Source organism: Nylanderia fulva, unplaced genomic scaffold (assembly GCF_048542155.1).
Source record: "Nylanderia fulva isolate GAGA-0341 unplaced genomic scaffold, ASM4854215v1 Scaffold78, whole genome shotgun sequence".
Classification (NCBI taxonomy): domain Eukaryota; kingdom Metazoa; phylum Arthropoda; class Insecta; order Hymenoptera; family Formicidae; genus Nylanderia; species Nylanderia fulva.
Genome location: NW_028190894.1, coordinates 275,509 through 295,527, shown reverse-complemented (window position 1 = coordinate 295,527; position 20,019 = coordinate 275,509). Strand labels below are relative to the sequence as shown.

At 36.2% G+C, this 20,019-nt stretch overlaps 3 protein-coding genes and 1 pseudogene across 3 annotated transcripts; 1 reads left to right on the top strand and 3 right to left on the bottom strand.

The window, feature by feature from the left end:
• Positions 1 to 4,675: 4,675 nt before the first annotated feature.
• LOC146720102 (uncharacterized) lies at positions 4,676 to 6,028 on the bottom strand. Its single transcript, XM_085489053.1, has one exon. The coding sequence runs from the start codon at positions 6,026 to 6,028 to the stop codon at positions 4,676 to 4,678; it is 1,353 nt and encodes a 450-aa protein (XP_085345179.1).
• A 186-nt stretch (positions 6,029 to 6,214) lies between these two features.
• LOC146720101 (uncharacterized) lies at positions 6,215 to 7,999 on the bottom strand. Its single transcript, XM_085489052.1, has one exon. It carries the CDS (start codon positions 7,997 to 7,999, stop codon positions 6,215 to 6,217), a length of 1,785 nt encoding a protein of 594 aa, XP_085345178.1.
• LOC146720100 (uncharacterized) lies at positions 7,996 to 9,921 on the bottom strand. The gene has a single exon (XM_085489051.1). It carries the CDS (start codon positions 9,919 to 9,921, stop codon positions 7,996 to 7,998), a length of 1,926 nt encoding a protein of 641 aa, XP_085345177.1.
• A 4,150-nt stretch (positions 9,922 to 14,071) lies between these two features.
• On the top strand, positions 14,072 to 14,464 carry LOC146720099 (uncharacterized; annotated as a pseudogene).
• The last annotated feature ends 5,555 nt before the right edge of the window (positions 14,465 to 20,019 follow it).

Here is a 20,019-nt window from a genome sequence, read left to right as displayed (position 1 = left end):
TGGGACGTGTTCCTCTTTTAACGTTTAACTTTCGATTTCAAATAACACCGGTGTGATGTTATGTTAACCTCGGTTTAATTGATGAAATTTCACTTGAAAAGGACCACAACCAAATGGTCGAAACGTCGTGAAATAATCAAATAAAATTGCTAGTTACGTCGTAGTCAAGTCGTTTAAGCTTATTTTCACCACTAGCGACAAATATTAATTTTGATTGATATTAATTTTAATTGATCATAAATTATTATATTAAAAAGTTTTAATTTTAAATTATATTGAAATTAATTGCGATTAAATTTATTGTTAAATTGATTTGTTTTGATTGTTATAATTATTTAATTAAAATTAATTTAAATTATAAACAATTAAATTTAATAATTTAAAAATTAAATTAAATAAAAAAATTAAAAAGTATAAAAATAAAAAATAATAAAAAATAAATAAAATAAAAATATTAAGATTAAAATTGTTGAGAGAGGAGATATTTGAATAAAGTGCTTTATGCGTTGAAAACTGTTTATTACGCGGATTCAATACGAGGAGAATAATGAGTGTGTGTGTCCGTCTCTCGATCGGGCGGTCGTCTTATATACCGTCGTCAAAATAACCGACGCTTCAAATCGCGCCAATCACGCGAGGACACGAATTCGACAAAAATCTCAGACGACGAACGGATGAACATATACGGAAGACATACAATACAAAAGAATGTAAATACCGAGACAATGCCTTATACTAATACATGCCCGCAATAACAAGACGGACGACGGATAACTAAATAAGTCGAGCCCAACAAATAAATGCCAACAAAATTTAAAAAAAATTGTAAAACTAGATTTAATTAAAATTGTTTCGTTGAAATTAAATTAATTTTTATTTTTACCAAAATTGAATTTTATTTGATATAAAATTGAATAAATTTGACATTACTTGAATTGAAGTTGATTGTGACTTGGATTAGACTGAAATTAATTGTGATTTGGATTATTAGATTGAAAATAAACTTGACTTGAAATTAGTTGTGAGTAGTTATTGATTTGAAATTATTATTGAATTGAAATTTGACTTGTGAATTGAAATTGGTTGTTACCTGGATTGTTGGACTGAAATGAATTAAAATTTGACTTGTAAATTAAAATTGGTTGTTACTTGGATTGTTGGACTGAAATTGATGATTTGAATTATTAGCGATTGAAATTTGATTGAATTAAAATTAATTATTGTGATTTGGATTAAGTGGATTAACATTGATTTTGAGGCTTAGATTATTGGATTGAAATTTGAATTAAATTGAAATTGATTATGATGGATTGTTAAATTGAAATTGATTGTAATTTGGATTTTTTATTAGATTAAAATTTAACTTAAATTGATATTAGTTTTTATTTGATTCAAATTAGTTGTGATTTAAATTATTTAATTAAAATTAGCTTTTGTTTAAATCGTTTTTACTTACATCTAGATTAAAAGTAATTTTTATTTCGATTAAGATTAATTTTAACTTATTATTAGATTATTAAATTAAAATTAATTTTAATTAAATTATTAGTTTAAAGTTAGTTTCCATTTAAATTAATTAATTAAAATTATGTTTTAATTCGAATTAATTTAATTAAAAAATAAATTTTAACTTTAATTGTAAATTTAAATTAATTTTAATTTGATTGAAATTATTTTTGATATTACTTGATTTGAAGTGTTGGATTAAAATTAATTTTACTTTAAATTGTTGAATTAAAAATAATTTTTATTAAAATTATGAGATTAAAATTCTTTTATATTTTTAAATTAATATTAAATTAAATAAATTATACTAATTTAATTAATTTTAAACTAAAATAAATAAAAATTGATAAAGTATTATTATAATGATAATTATTATTTGATTATTATTTAATGATACATAAATTAAAATTGATTATTGAAATTGGTTTTTTTCTCTTAAATTAAAGTTGGCTGTAATTTGAACTGAAATTTACTTTGGCTTGATGTTGAATTGAAATTGACTTTGATTCAGATTATTTAATTATTTTATTACACTAATAAAAAAAAAATTAATTATGCCTCGAAGAAAAGTAGTTCGAACTGCTGAAAAAGAAGAATTCCAGTGTAATAAACGAGAAAGAAAAGCAAAATCTCAGATGGAAAGACGGGAAATGAAACGAATGATAACTAAACAAGATTGTCAATCTTTATCAAATAGCGGTGAGATTTGTCCAAATATAGCGCAAACTTTAACAAGCTTCTCGAAAAATATAGTAATAAATTATGTTGTTTCACAATCGGTTAATTCATATATGAAAGTACTATCTCCAACAAATAATGTTAATGTTAACGATGATACTGATATAATTAGAAATGTTCACAATTCAACTACAGAAACTTTATTAAATAACAATATTACTTTCTCTATACCTAGCACATTACACAATATAATTGATAAAAGTAAAAATGCAAATCGTAAGGAAAAGACTCGAGCTTTAAAAAAAGGATTTGTAGATATTAATAAATCTTATACTACTCAACTACAAAATATCATAGAGTATTACATAGGAGAAATGAATATATGTTGTGAACATTGTGGTGCAAAACATTTTAATTCTGAAAAAGTAGCTAATAAGGGTAATTCATTTAATGATTGTTGCAGCCATGGTTCTGTTAAGTTAGATTCTTTACCACAACCTCCGTATGAACTTTATGAATTATTTATTGGAAATCATCAAAAATCAAATCATTTTTATAATCATATTCGTGGTTACAATAATACATTTTCATTCGTGTCATTTAATGCAAACTTAGCAGATTTTAGTGCGCAAAGACGTGGACCTTATTGTTTTAAAATTTAAGGACAAAATTATCAAATTAATATTGCGTTATATCTCTCATCTAACGAAATGCCAAGTTATGGTCAACTTTTTATTGTGGATAATAATGAAGCAACAGAATGTCGATTACATCGAAATTCGAATCTTGATAAAGAAATTTTACATTTAATAGATAATATAATGCGTACAAATAATGTTTTTGCACAATCTTACCGAATGATGCATGAAGAAATTGAACAAATCACTGAAAATAATAGTATACGTGAATTACAATTGGGATTTTTGACAAAAAAAGGCATTGATCGTGGCCGATACAATGTGCAGAGAGTAAATGAAGTTGCAGCTGTTTTTTTTACTACAGCAGATGGTGAAATTCCGGAAACGTATGTAACAATATATAATAAAAATGAGAAAACGTTACAACAAGTCAGTACAATGAATCTAAATGTAGAACCATGGATTTATCCATTATTCTATCCATATGGTAATCAAGGATGGCATGATAATTTACAACGTAAGAATTGTAATAAACGAGTAAGTAGAGCTGCATATGTAAAATATCACATAGCTATATGTGATAATTTTAATATTTTTATTATAGGCAGACGATTATTCCAACAATGGCTTGTAGATAGTTATATAAAAATTGAAAAGGATCGAATTAATTATTGTAAACAGAATCAAAAACAATTACGAGCTGAGACTTATCAAGGATTAATTGTGTTAAAAGAAATAATTCTGCACGTTCTAAATTGCTGAATCAGATTTCGCGGGTCTAGCAAATCATATGGTAATCGATGAGGTGGCGCATCGAAGAAGGATTGGTGGGAGATGTCGCAGAGTGCGTGGATCCCTTGGTCTTTTTCTCTCGGGAACCTTTCTGGCGTGCGGAAGCGTGGTCGACCAAGAGCGAGCGAGCGAGACAGGCGAGCGAGCGAGCAGAGCACATGAGAGAGAGGGCAAGGGATAAATACCTCAATGCGATATCTAATTTAGCATTTATTGAATTGAAAGTTTTTTTTGCGTTTGCTGCACAGCGTGTGCATTGCTTTATAAAAGAAAGTTAAAGTCTACCACGGTCGCACCACTCTTATAGAAGATGTAAAGAGAGCATTTGTAGTGCAGAACTTGTCGTTAATCAATTAGACAAATTATAGACTTAACATTTAAACAAAAGTGTGTGCTCGTGAGCACGGCGGCTGATACAGCCTTGGCGGGAAGGCTCGGTGGTCAAGGAATTGTAAGGCAAACTCCAAATTTTACTAACACTCAAAATTTAATTTCCTTAATAACTATGATCAACAACAATCCCCTTTCGCTCAATCAGCGGGGATTTGAACGCCTTATCTTGCAATAACTCTCGCTGCCGTTTTTGTTTCACCTGATACGGAACTGAACAATTGGTTTGTGTACCTCGAACGACTTCTCGAAGCGATCTGAGCTCTTTTCCCCAAACGCGCTACTGAGAAGGTCAACGGTCGCGATGGCGGGGAAATAATACCACTTCTTATTATTGTTGACATGTGACCGCTGGATGATCGCCGCGTTCGCGAAGCGTGTACATATTGAGTTAACGAGCAGCCAACGGATGGTTCGAAACATACCGCCCGCCTCGAATTATACATTCGAAATGCTATGATTACAGACATAAATTTTAATGTCGAAGACGGTATATGTGAGGTACAATCAGCCGAACACAGAATCACGATGACAAATCGCAGCATAGTGAGATTATGTATAGACAAAAATAAAATAAGGCGTGAATTTATCCGCGGAATTACAATAATGAACAAAGGATATAGAGAACTCGCAGACATGGTTGTTATAGCCGAACATGCTTCGTTGTAGCGTTAATTGGTGCCGCCCGCCGTGACGGAATGTTTATCGCTTTCCTCATTAATGGTTACCGGTAAAAAGCAGATTTTTGTAAGTGGTCGTTTGTATTCGGAGCGACTAGTTTGAACCGTCACGACGCGCGTCAAGCCGTCGGCGCCGGGATGACATTCGCGAATACGCCCGAGCTCCCATTGACACGGTGGAGCCAATGGATTTCTGATTAATACGATTTGGCCTACGCGGGCCAACCTCTGCGCGATTCGCCACTTCGGGCGTTGTTGAAGGGTCTGCAAGTAATCATTCTGCCAACACTTCCAAAAACCTTTGGCGATGCGCTGGGTTAACTGCCATCGGGACAGTCGCTGTTCGTTTAATTCGAGTACGTTCGGCTCAGGTAGCGCTATAAGAGGTGTCCCGATCAAAAAGTGCCCTGGCGTTAAGGCGGTATAATCGTTCAGATTATCGGACGAAGCGGCGATCGGGCGAGAATTCAGGCACGCTTCAATGCGACAAAGCACTGTGGTTAACTCCTCATACGTCAGAGTATGATTTCCCACGCATCGTGTTAGATGATATTTAACGCTCTTCACCGCGGCTTCCCAAAGCCCGCCGAAGTGCGGGGCAGCGGGAGGCAAGAAATGCCACGAGGTATTGTCGCTACTTAATCGGTTTAGAAAGTTTGGATCACGTATGGCCTGCGAATACGCCTCTGACATCTCGCGTTCGGCGCCTCGGAATGTTGTACCATTATCCGAGTACATGTGTTTTGGCAAACCACGTCGCGAAATGAAGCGATGGTAGGCCGCGCGAAATGTCGCTGAGGAGTAATCGCTTACAAGTTCTAGGTGTATCGCTTTGGTCGTTAGGCAGATGAAAAGCGCGATATATGCCTTGTGAGATTTATGCCCGCGGCCGGGGTTAGTTCGTAAGGCGATCGGACCCGCGTAATCGACGCCGCTATTAATGAAGGCGCGAGGGACGCGATTGACACGTGGTTCCGGTAAATCCCCCATGAGTTCGTTTGGTATTTTAGCGGCTTCGCGAGCACAGCGAACACATCGGTAGAGTACCGCGCGGACTGTCGTGCGAGCACGCAGGATCCAGTACTGTTGCCGCAGGGACGCGAGCGTTAGTTGAGGACCCCCGTGCATTGTTCGCACGTGATGGTGATCGATTATAAGCGATAGGACGGGATGGGACCGGAAAATAATCGGGTGTTTTCTTGTTTCGGGAAGGCTGGAATGCCGCAATCGACCACCGACTCGAATAATTCCGGTGGCATCGACATATGGATTGAGTCCGGAAAGAGAGCTGGATTTTGATACTGGGCGTTGATTAGTTAAGCGCGTTGCCTGTTCCGGGAACATTTCGGCTTGTAATGTTTTGATCCAATACTGCTTCGCGGCTCGGATTTCGTCTGCGTCGAGAACGACCGATAAAGGGTTGTCGCGTTGCAATAAGCGATTAGGCTGCCGCGCTGCTTTAACAAAACGGAGCACGTAAGCAGTAACGCGCACGAGGGTGTGCCAGGACAAAAAGCGAGTCGCGAGATCTCATTGTTCCACGACACCGGCGATACAAATTGATTGAAGATTACGCTCCTCGACGGATGTATCGGCATGATTGAGGGAGGACGGCATGGAAGGCCAATGATCAGGCGATTTTGAGAGCCAAGATGGCCCGGTCCACCATAGCGGATGCTGTTCGATTTCATCGGGTGCTAAGCCGCGAGACGCACAATCGGCAGGGTTAGCTTCGGTCGGGACATACCGCCACTTTGCACAGGGCAGTAATAATTGAACCGCGGAGACGCGATTCGCGACAAAAGTTTTCCAGCGTGCTAGAGATTGACTAATCCACGTCAAAGTAATTGTTGAATCTGTCCAACAAACACAATCAACATTGGCAAAATTAAGCGTCAATTGCACGAATTTTAGCAGTCGAGCGAGCAATAGCGCGGCTGATAGTTCGAGGCGCGGCACGCTTATGGTTTTTAGCGGAGCTACTTTCGCTTTTGCCATGAGAAGCGTAATAGTGACGGACCCGTCGGCGGAAAGTGTGCGAAGATAGACCGACGCGGCGTACGCTTTAGTCGAAGCGTGCGAAAAGCCGTGCAGTTCGCGATGTATCGTGTTAGCTCCATGCGCCGTCCAGCGAGGAATTTCCAGACGGTTAAGAGACTGGAGTCTCTCATGATAATGTCGCCACTGCGAGAGGTAATCGGCTGGTATCTCGTCGTCCCGTTGGCATTTAAGCAGCCACAATTGCTGCATAAATATTTTGGCAGTGATAATGACGGGTGCCACCCAGCCTAACGGATCGAACAGTTTGGCGATTGTTGATAGAATCGAGCGTTTTGTCTTATCGAGGCTCTGGCCGAGAGACACGTGGAAATAAAACACGTCCGGCGTAGGATTCCATGCGATTCCGAGAACTTTAAGTTGCTCGTCTCCGGTTAATAATTTTTGCTGAGCGAGACCGTGATCCGACGGGTCGATATCGGCTACTAAATCGGTACAATTGCTTGCCCACTTCCGCAGCCGAAAACCGCCCTTATCTAATAGTGCAATTAATTGGTTGCGCATCTCACGAGCTACATTTTTATTGTCGGCTCCGAAAACGCCATCGTCTACGTAGATCTGTGAATTTAATATTGGAACGGCAAGTGGAAACCGCGCGCCTTCGTCTTGCCCTAATTGTTTAAGAACACGAAGCGCGAGGTACGGCGCGGAAGCTGTCCCATACGTGACAGTTAACAAGCGATAGTCGTCGACCGGTTTGTCAGGTAAATCGCGCCATAGAATGCGTTGAAAATCGGTATCGCGATGATCGACTAGAATTTGCCGATACATTTTCGCAATGTCGGCAGTAAGCACATATCGGTGTAAACGCCATTGCAAAATAACGGTGGCAATGTCGATTTGCAATTTTGGGCCGACCAATAGCTGGTCGTTTAACGACAAGCCGTTGGTTGTCTTGCTTGAGGCGTTAAATACGACGCGTAAGCGTGTCGTCTCGCTCGTTGCTCGCCTTACAGCGTGGTGCGGTATATAATATCGCGGGGACTTGATGTCCACCGTCGAGGGCTCGGCTACTTTGACCATGTGACCGAGGTCAACATATTCGGATAGGAACTCGCGGTATTCTGAAGCCGTACTCGGCTCACGGTGGAGGCGTTTTTCCAGACGTTGTAAACTTGCTAAGGCCGTAGGGCGTGAATCACCCAACGCGACGGGAAGATCACCTCGAAACGGTAGTCTGACGACGTAGCGTCCTTGATTTATACGGGTGTGAGTCCCAACGAAATGAGCCTCGCAACGGCTTTCCTCAGGACTCATGTGTGATTTCTGAGGGATCTCTTCAATCTCCCAAAATTGCGGAGCGCGGAGTCGAGATCCTCTGCGACTCCGTTATGAACGTGAACGGAAGCTCGAGGATGGGTGGATGAGCTAGTGACTGGACCGAATAGAATCCAGCCCAGCGCGGTATTTTGTGCAACGGGTTCATTTGCGGGACCCTGACGAATGCCCTCTCGAAGTAATCTTCCGTAGAGATCCGCTCCAATGATTAAGTTAATCGGTTCGCGACTCATGGGATCGCTATCGGCGAAGTTGAGCCCGGAAACATGCCTCCAGTGCCTCGTCGACCGGTATTGGCACGGTAAGTATTTGGTTAATTTTTTGAGAATGAGCGCGTTCGTCGCGTAGGCAGGTCCGTCGCCAGACGTAGGAGTAATCGTAACCTTTGTCGCGTGACGCACAATCGAATCGGCTTCGCCAACGCCGGTGACACGTACAAAGGTTTTAACTTTCGGAAGTTTGAGGCATTGGACGACAGACTCGGTAATGAGAGTCGCGACGGATCCCGGGTCAATAAGAGCGCGCACTGTAACAACGCGGTCATGTTGCGAATGTATCCGTACTCGGGCGACGGCGAGGAGAATTGTCGAGGACGACGGTAGGGTTTCGGAAACTAAATGAATTGCGACTTCGCTTTCGCTATTATCGCGGGCTGTCGCTGGCGCAACGGTTTGGTCCGAACTTGACGGTTTGGTAGCGGCATTCAAGTGTAATAACGTATGATGCCTTTTATGGCACTGTTTGCATACGCGCGAGCTTGTACATTCTTTCATGTTATGCTTTGAACTGAAGCAATTAAGGCAACGGTTATTTTTCCGAATAAAGTCGAAACGCTGAGACGGTGTTTGGTTTAAGAAGGTCGAACATTGGTACAACAGGTGATTGCCCTTACACACAGGACAAGCGAATGTAAAGGTCGAAGCCGCATGTGATGCGAGAGTGTTATTTTTCGTTGATTTAGTCGCGTCTGTTGACTTTTCTTTTGGCTTTACCGGGAGCATTGTCTCTAATGCTCGAATTCGATTGTTCAAGAATTTATTGAGCTCCTCAAACGTGGGATACGGAACTGTAATGCCGTGCTTTAATTCCCAAGCTTCTCGCGAATGTTTATTGAGTTTTTGCGTAACCAAAAACACTAAAATGTCACCCCAATGTTCGACTGGTCGCTCGAGATTTTTGAGAGCGTGTACTGCCGCGTTGGTTTGATCGCGGAGTGCGCAAAGGTCCTTGGAAGTGTTCGCGGAGGCTGACGGTAAATTTAATAAGGATTGTAAATGGCAATTAATTAATCGGCGTTTGTTATCATACCGCGCGATCAAAATATCCCAAGCTATGGGAAAATTAGCATCCGTTACCGCGAGATTGCTTAGCGCGTTACTTGCTTCCCCCTTAACACAAGAGATAAGGTAATGCATGCGATCTACATTTGATAGCGTTTGATCGTAACGAATAAGCGATGTAAATCGGTCGCGGAAGTTCTCCCACTTGTCGATACTCCCGTCGAACGTAGGTAGATTCAGCTTCGGTAAACGAGTTGACGGACGAGAAGAATCAGAAAAACCGCTTACGTCTGCTGCTGTGGCTTGGTAAAATGGTATCTCAAATCCGGCTAATACCTCCACGATGTAGTCCGCGGTTTGGTTGTAGACGTCCTCACACGCCAAAAATTGCTCGGTTTGGAAATATTCGTGCTTCGACTTCATCTTGGCACTGGCTAGGCGCGTAATCTTCGCTTGGAGGCTCTGGCACTTTGCGAAGTACTCCTTGAGACCGGCAAGTCGTTCCTGGGATACAGCGCGGGTCATCTTGGCTTGTCCAAGTTTTTTAAAGTTCGGCAGAACTCTCGAGATGGAATATATCGTTTGGATTTGTTCGGCTAGCAGATCCTCGATGGTAGCCATGGAAGTTATTGGAGATCCGTGAAGCCGACAGCGAAGGTGAACGTTGAATAGTTTGCACAATACGAGTTTGCCACCGATCCGGCTCGAAGGACCAAATGTGTGCTCGTGAGCACGGCGGCTGATACAGCCTTGGCGGGAAGGCTCGGTGGTCAAGGAATTGTAAGGCAAACTCCAAATTTTACTAACACTCAAAATTTAATTTCCTTAATAACTATGATCAACAACAATCCCCTTTCGCTCAATCAGCGGGGATTTGAACGCCTTATCTTGCAATAACTCTCGCTGCCGTTTTTGTTTCACCTGATACGGAACTGAACAATTGGTTTGTGTACCTCGAACGACTTCTCGAAGCGATCTGAGCTCTTTTCCCCAAACGCGCTACTGAGAAGGTCAACGGTTCGCGATAGCGGGGAAATAATACCACTTCTTATATTGTTGACATGTGACCGCTGGATGATCGCCGCGTTCGCGAAGCGTGTACATATTGAGTTAACGAGCAGCCAACGGGTGGTTTGAAACAAAAGGATTGTCTCAGAAATTCAATTGGAAACCAGAACATCCTTCATTCCACAGTAAAATATATATATATAAAAACTAACAGATTATGGGCCCAGCCCGACACGAGACTGACTCGTTATATTTAAAATATTGAGACACGCGAGAGTAAGAAAGAGAGATAAGAGTGTTGGGACCGTGAGAGGAAACAAAAAAAAAAAAACTAGCTCGTTGAAAGCGTAGCAATACGTTGAAAAATTTGAACGTGAAAATCTTAATAATCGCGAATAAGAAGACGGCCGTTGAACGGCGAATTTCGGTGAGCACGAACACAGTGCGTGTGTACACAGTTCGGACACGTGAAACTCAATACATAGCGAAGTAAATAAACACGAGGTATCAAACAGACAAATAGATATCAAATAATACGTAAATACGTTAAAGTAAAAAAAAAATAAATAAATAAAATGGCACGGTCACTCGCTAATATAGAAAAATTAACTAGTAATGAAAATTTCCAAACGTGGAAATTTCAGTTAAGTATTTTGTTTCGCGCGAAAACGAACTGTATGACATAGTCATTACCAAAACTCCCGAAGTCCGGCAGGACGCAGCGTGGAAAAGAAAAGACGCCCAAGCGCAAAAATATATAGTCACGACGATAGATAAAAAACCCCTGTTGCATATAATGCATTGTACAACGTCACACGAGATGTGGACAAAGATCGCGAACATATACGAAAGAGAGTCGGAACAGTTAACGTGTAGCTTAATGCAAACATTCTATACCACGGTGTATGATAAGAATTCAGCGTACGTTATTGCTACGTATATTAGTAAATTGCGAAATATAGTGTACCGGTTAAACGCATTGAATAAAAGGATAGATAATAGTATGCTGATTTCTAAAATCTTGTCTACCTTGCCTGAACATATGAAACATTTCGTAAGCGCGTGGGAGTCGTCTGAAAAAGCAGAAAAAACGCTGGAAAATCTAACTGCTAGACTGATCGCGGAAGAAACTAGAAATCGTTCTAAAGAAACAGAAAACGCTGTAGCATTCAAAGCAACACAGTTGAAATGGTTCAAATGTAAGAAAACAGGTCACGTAGCGAAAACGTCTAAATTGAAAACAAACACAAAGTATAATGGACAGGCGAAATGTTTCAAATGTAACAAGCAAGGTCACTTAGCTAGAGATTGTCCCAAAAATAAAAACGTTGAAAGTGCGGTATTTGTAAAAAGACGAATCATAAAGAAAAGACTGTTATTTTAAGAATAAAAAGGAAGACACGGACAAAATTGCGTTTCTGGCTAAAGAACTAAATCAACCCGATACCTGGATATTGGACTCAGAGAGTACATCCAATATGACAAACAGCGCGGAGTACTTCAAAAACATGAAGAAAATTGATGCAGCAATTGGAAGTAGCAAAAATGAACGAGTCGATGGCGGCGAAAGGAGTGGGCAGCATAGAGTTCGATGAGTGCCAATTGAAAGAGGTGGTATACGTACCTGAACTCAGTACGAATCTGCTGTCGGTAAATGCCATAACCGAAAGCGGTGGCGAAGTATTGTTCAGTAAGAGTGAAGTAATAGTAAAACGCGAAAAAATTGTTGTCTTGAAGGGCTCGAAATTAAAGAATGGCTTGTTTCAGATAAAACTGAAGCCGCAAAAGCAGCATAAAACGTATCTTGCAGAGAATAAAGACAAGGAAATAAAAAACTGACATAGAAAGCTCGGACACATCACACAGGAGAATCTGAAGAAACTCACGATGCTAAGTGAGGGAATAAACTTGTCAACGCGTGACTTGGAAAAACCTACAGAAATTTGTGCAACGTGCCAAGAAGCGAAGCAGGCAAGGACTAAAATAGGAAAGGCCAGGACGAGAGCAACAAGACCACTTCAGATAGTGCATACCGATCTATGCGGTCCCATTAAACCAGATACATGGGACGGAAAAAGATACTGTGTGACTTTCCTGGACGACTACACTCACTATGTGATGGTCTTCCTGGTGAAAAGCAAAGCGGAAGTTCCGCAGATTGTAAAAGAATACATATTAAGAAGCACACTGGAATCTGAAACTGTCTAAGATGCGCTGTGATAACGGAAAAGAGTATATAAACGAGAGTGTGCTGATATGGTGCAGAGAACGAGGAATTCAAATAGACACTACTATACCACATACACCTCAGCAGAACGGAAGAGCTGAAAGGTTAAACAGAACACTGATGAATAAAGCAAGGACATTGCTGTTTGATTCAAAGTTGAATAAGGAAATGTGGGGCGAGGCAGTCTATACCTCAGCCTATCTTCTGAACAGAATACCAACAGAGACACTTAAGACCACTCCGTACGAGATGTGGGAGGAAAAGAAACCGAATCTAAAATCATTTCAAGTGTTCGGCGTAGAGGCATACGCAAAAGTGTTGGGTCCGTTAAAGAAATTGGACAAAAAGCGAAAAATACACATTCGTCGGATACGCACCGACGGGATACAGATTGTGGGACTCGACAAAGAGAAAAATAAAAATATCCAGAGATGTAAAATTCAAAATGAATAAAATAAAACCTAGTCAGACAGTCAAGATAAGACTAAAAGAAAACGAGGAAGAGGAGATAGACGATCAGATACAGGAAGAAGAGATAGACGATCAGATACAAGAAGATGTATCAGAAGAAGAACAAGAAGATGAACAACAGGAAGAACAAAAAAAAAGAAGCACCTGTAGTAACAACAGAGAGAAGAAAATCAGAAAGAGCCAGAAAACAACCAGATCGCTATCGTGATTATGTCATGCTGACATATGCAGAAGCAATAACAGGACCAGATAGAGAAATTGGATCAAAGCAATAAAGGAAGAGAAACGTTCTCTAGAAGAGAACGAGACGTGGGTAACAGTGGACACGAAACAAGCTAAATCGCAAAAATCACTGAGAAGTAAATGGGTGTTTAAAGTCAAAACAAACGGCACATACAAGGCAAGACAGGTCGTAAAGGGTGTGAACAAAGATATGGTATCAATTACGAGGAAACGTATAGCCCCGGTGATAAGTGTGAGTGCCCTGCGGAGTTGTTTTGCCATAGCAGCGGCGAAACGATATTCCAATCGTTACATTCGACATAAAGACCGCCTCCTGTATGGTGTCTTAAACGAAGACGTGTATATATATCCGCCAGATGATATAGAATAAACAACAAATTATGCAAATTGAAAAAGGCTCTGTACGGATATTAAAACAGGCTCCTCTGAGCTGGAATACGAGATTCACAGAATTTCTGAAGAAAAACAATTTTAAGCCACTAGAAAGTGAGCAATGTCTCTTCAAAAGAAACAATAGCGATTCAATACTGGGAATCTACGTGGATGATGGAATCCTGATAGAAAGCGATCCAACAGAACTGGCACAGATAATTGAAGAGCTGAGTACCGAATGCAAGATGACAGCCACTGAAAAACCAGAAGTATTCGTTGGGCTGGAAATCGAAAAAGAAAATAGAAAAATCAAACTCACCCAGAAGAGATACATCGAGAAGATCCTGGAAGACTACGGCATGAAGAATGCAAAACCAGAGTCAATACCAATACTGAAAGGTGAAGAAAGCAAAAACGACACCGAAGAACAGTCTGTTTCCCTATAGAGAGATGGTCGGAAGCATGTTGTATGTGTCTTCAAGGACAAGACCAGATATCTCCTATACCGTAAACTACAGTAGCAGATACACTAAAAATCATTTGCAGGAAAACATAAATGATATAAAGCATATCATGAAATACCTGAACGGAAATCCAGATCAAGGAATAGAATTCTGTGATAACAAACTCGATGATATACTGGAGGCATACTGCGATGCAGACTTCGCTGGTGATACGGAGACCAGACGAAGTACCACAGGGTACATAATCTTCTACGCAGGCGGAGCGATAACATGGTGCTCAAGAAAACAATCAATTATAGCACTGTCCAGCACTGAAGCAGAATATGTGGCGGCAGCGGAATGCTGCAAAGAGCTATTGTATTTTAAAAATTCTATTTGAGGAACTGCTAAACAAAAGGATGAAAATAAATTAAACATAGACAATCAAAGCGCGATGATGTTGATCACAAACGGGATGATCAACAGCCGGTCGAAACATATTGATGTATTATAAAATATCGATTTATACACGGACCTTGTCAAAAAGAAAATCATAAAACTGAAATACTGTCTAACTGACGAACAGATAGCAGACTCTCTCACCAAACCGTTAATAGACAAAAATTTGAAAAATATAAAAAGAATCTTGTGCAGTAGAAAGTGCAAAATTAAGAGGGTGTGTTAAAAGAAATAATTCTGCACGTTCTAAATTACTGAATCAGATTTCGCGGGTCTAGCAAATCATATGGTAATCGATGAGGTGGCGCATCGAAGAAGGATTGGTGGGAGATGTCGCAGAGTGCGTGGATCCCTTGATCTTTTTCTCTCGAGAACCTTTCTGGCGTGCGGAAGCGTGGTCGACCAAGAGCGAGCAGAGCACATGAGAGAGAGGGCAAGGGATAAGTACCTCAATGCGATATCTAATTTAGCATTTATTGAATTGAAAGTTTTTTTTTTGCGTTTGCTGCACAGCGTGTGCATTGCTTAATAAAATAAAGTTAAAGTCTACCACGGTCGCACCACTCTTATAGAAGATGTAAAGAGAGCATTTGTAGTGCAGAACTTGTCGTTAATCAATTAGACAAATTATAGACTTAACATTTAAACAAAGAATTGTCTCAGAAATTCAATTGGAAACCAGAACATTCTTCATTCCACAGTAAAATATATATATATAAAAACTAACAAATTGATTATTTAGCAAACACCGTCAATAATAACAATGCTCATATTGGAAAAATGATTATACTTCCATCGACATTTGTGGGTTCACCGCGTATATATGTTGCAACATTATCAAGATGCAATGGCTATTGTTCGGAAATATGGAAAACCAGATATCTTTGTTACTATGATTTGTAATCCAAATTGGCGCGAAATTTAAAAAAATTTACTTCCAAATCAACAACCTGCAGATAGGCCAGATATATGTGCTCGGGTATTAATATAAAAAGGATTATTTAATCGATATTATTGTTAACAAAAATTTTTTTGGTGAAGTTTTAACATATGTTTTACGTAATAGAATTCAAAAACGTGGATTACCACAATATCCTATTTATTGATTACATTAACAACAGACTTGTAAGATATCAAATTCTGAAATAGTTGATTAAATTAATTTCTGCATTAATTCCTGATCTAATGAAAATGAAAGTTTACATAATGTGTTGTTAATGAAAATATGATTCATGGACCATGTGGAAATTGGTGTTTGATAAATGATAAATGTTCAAAACATTTTCCAAAAACCATTTCGACCTGAGACGACTATGGATGAAGATGGTTACCCGCACTATCGTCGAAGAAATAATGAATTGCTGTACGAAAGACCTGGACAATACGTTGTTGATAATCGATATGTTTTTTCATTTAATCCAACGCTTTTACTTTTATTCAATAGTCATATTAATGTTGAAATAGTTTCGAGTATACGGTCAGTAAAATATTTATATTTATAAAGTCATGATGCAGCATCTATAGTTATTGGAGAAAATATAGATAAACTATAAATTATGATGAATTCAAGTTTTATTGAAGCTCGGTATGTCGGGCCCGTGGGAAACATTTGGCGATTTTAAGTAAAACCTTTGAAGAAAAAAAATCACGCTATATTTTGTTACCCGGGTTTATTTACCCAAATGAAAATAATGTAATAATCGAGACAAATAATAAGATGCGATAAAATTGCTGTTTTAACGAAAACAAAGTTTTTAGATTTTTTTGAGTTAAATGTTCGAGTGAAAAAGCAAAAAAAATATTTATCAGTGAATTCCATTTTTAGTATTTAAAAAAAAAAAAAATTTAAGGCAAAATTTTTAACGCGGGGGGGAAAAAAACGTCAAAAAACTTTAATTTTATTGGTGAGTATTCTGTCAGCCCATCTCAGATTTGAATTTTTTCTTTAGTTATTTTATTTAAGTTAAGAAGTACAAATTTTCAAAAATTTAAAAACAGTTAATAACGAAACACTCAAAATTTCATGCTGTGTTTAGCATTGGGGGTCATAGAAGATGATGAGGAATGGGGAGTGCAATGAATGAAACGAAAATTTTGGGTGTGCCAAGACGATTGTAATTTATTGACAAATTTTTTTTCATTGCCAACCCGGTCATCCAAAAAATTATGGGATAAGTTTAAAATAGAATGTCGGAAGATTTTTGCAAGAAGATTTGACTTTAATAGGAAAAAGAAAGTTTATAAATTTTTTCTAATGGCTTCAAATGAGGAAGGTTTTTAAAAATTTTTTAATTTTCCCGAATTAGAACAAGAAATTTTTGAACAAAAATAAAAATGAAGAAAAAAATTTAGGAAAAATACATCATAGGATGCAACAATAGAACAATTAAATATGAAAAAAAAGAAATTGTGATATATTTGAAAAACAAAACAAAATAACAATAACAAAATTTTTATATCGATGGGGCCCGGTGATTTTGGTTTAAAACATTCATTTATACAACCTTATATTATATTACTTAAAAAATAGAGAAAAAATATTTGTAGATGGCATTTACTGGTATTGTGCAACATTATTCCCAAATGGAAGAACAATACACAAAGTTTTTGGGTTTATTTCCCCTTTTTTTGCTGTTTCACATAAATATTAAAATTCAATCTAAGGGCTAAAAAGTTAAAATTGAGATGTTTTTATTAAGACGAAGTCCTATGGCCCTCGTTATGTTTAGAAAAATGGATAACATTACGTGAAAAATGCAAAATGATTTATTTTTTGGTGGTAAAATTTGTTTTTCTTGGTGGAGATTTAACAATTTTTCCCTGTAAAGAAAAGGCTACGCGTTGTAAAAATAAAATTTATCGATAAAATTTAGTATTTTATGGAAACAATTTAAAAATTTTCTTTGACACAAAATATGAGAATTTTACCACAGGAAAAAAAATTTAAACAATTTTTTTTTAAATTTAGGTAATGGTTCTTTAAATGACCATTTGAAATTTTCTTTTCCAGAAAAATGTGTAGCAAACGCAATTCGGATAGGTTTAAAGATAGTGGGAAATTTATAAAACATAAACAATAAAAAAACATGAAATACTTTATTATCTGAAGGGAAATTTTGATGTTGAAAAATAAACAAAAAGGTAGTAAATTTATTGGACGAAACGACAGAGAGGGGTTATAAAAGTATAGTCTTTGAAACGACTGGAGATAATAAAGAAACATAAAAAAATTCCAAAGAATATTCAACTTTAAATTATTGTGTCTTCCCCCTTTAAAAATTTACTTTTAAAGGGAAAAACATATTGTAGCTTATTAAAAAATTTGTGTTAATAAAGGTTTAGTAAGGTAAAAGATTACTGATTTTAGATTAGTAATAATTTATTGCGTTGTAAAATTTTAACGGTAAAAAAGGGGAAAAAGAAATTTTTTTTATTAATGATCACTTGTATGCGAAAATTAATACCATTTTACATTCGAAAAAGACAATTTTCCAGTGAAATTAGTTTTGCAGACCTAAAAAAAATCACAAAACGACTTTCGATAAAATTGCAATAGATCTTCGAAAAGATATTTCAGTAGGCAACGGGAGTCGCTTTTTCACGAGTTCGTTTTTGGGTTTCTTTTTAAAAAAATTTTTTTAAAAGATAAATGGACTAAAAAATAAAAAAAACATTTTTATAAAGAAATACTAGATTAATAAAAGAAAAAATAAATAGGAAATAAAAGTTTAATAAAAAAAAAAATAAAAAACAAAAAAAATTAAAAAAGTTTTTTATTTCAAAATTTAAATTTTAAATTTAAAGATTTTTTTTTTAATTAAAGTTTTAATAAAAAATTTTTTTAATCAAAGTTTGAAATTATTTTGTTATTTTTAAACGTATTTAAAGGGGAAAATGAAAACTAACTAAACAATTTTTAAATTTTTTTTTTAAGCCCATTTTATTGTATTATAATATTCAGTTTTCGATTAAAAGTGTGTGAAAATTTTGATTTTTTTTCTAATTAAAAACAATTTTTTTTTTATCATTTTTTACGTAAAAAAAGTTTTTAAATTAAAGGAAATTTTATTAATGAAATATTTTACAATTTTTTTAAAAATAATATAAGGACAAAAAATGTTTTGAAAATTTAAACTTTTTAAAATTTTATGTTCAATTTGTTAATATTATTCGCTTCTTTTTTTAGAATTGATTTTAAAGGATTTTTTTAAACATATAAAAATTTTTTCAACAGAAATTATTTTAATTTTTTTATGCATTTTAAATTTTATACAAACGGCTTGGCAATTTCATATTTTGATTTGTTTTTTGAAGTCCCCGGGTACCCCTTCCCTTTACGTTTAAGTTTAGCAACGAACTTTTTAACACCTAACTAAGCACTGGTTTGTCTCAGGTCGCTCTTAACACGACGTGATTCTGTATCTCTCGTGATGAAAATTCAATTTTTTTAAATGCGATTTTAAAAAATCTTTCTTTTAAATTTTTTAATCATAAAAAAATTTTTAAATTTTTAAATTTAAAAAATTACTTTACGAATATAATCCAAAAATTTTAAATTATATAAAATAGTTTAAAAAAATATCTGAAATACGGGGGATATGAAACCACTTGTGTTACATAATGCGTCGTATCTGGACAGAAGCTGGTCTGTTTACAGCGTTAGATGATTTGTTTTTAAAAAACTAAAGATGTAAGGGGTAGGCAGAAATTTTCAAAAATCGGTCGAAATATGCAAATTAACAAATTCTGTTGTAGAAAATAAAAAGACAAAAAAATTAAATTCCAAAATACAAATTATTTCAAATTTTTTGTCTTTTTTTGTTTTATATTTTGTTAATTTTATTGTTTTTTATAATTAATATTAATATTTTTGCATTGTAAATTGCTTTTAATTTATGTAAAAAAACTCTTCCTTTGAAATTTTTTATTGTAATTTTATATTTTTTTATTTATTGTTTTTTGGGTGTGTCTCTTTTCTTCAGTTTTTCATTATTTTTTTACAACTTATTTCTAAATATTTATATAATATTTAAAAATTAATTATTCAAAATTTTAAATTTTTTGTTTTAAAAAATAATATTCTTATATTGAAATATAGCAATAATTGCAATAAGTGGATATTAAAATAAATGATGGAAAATATAAATAAAAAAAAAATAGCGAGAGTTTCGCCCCTAACTTTTTTGTCATTTTTCAGTCGTTTTTTTTTAAATTTTCTAAGTAGTTTTTTTTCCATTAAAAATTCTTTTTTCCTTCATTGCCCAGATTTAAAAAATGTGTTTGATGTGGTCGTTTATTATAAAAAAAATAGTTTAAATTTTTAAAAAAATTAATTTAAAAGAATATTTTATAATTTATAATTTAATTTTAAATTAATTAAAACATTTTTTATGGTTTTATTAAAAGACATTTTTTGGGCATTTTTTTGAGTTAAATTGGGGAAAATTTCTCCTTTTTCTATTTTTAAAAAGTTTACGTTCACACATATAAAATATA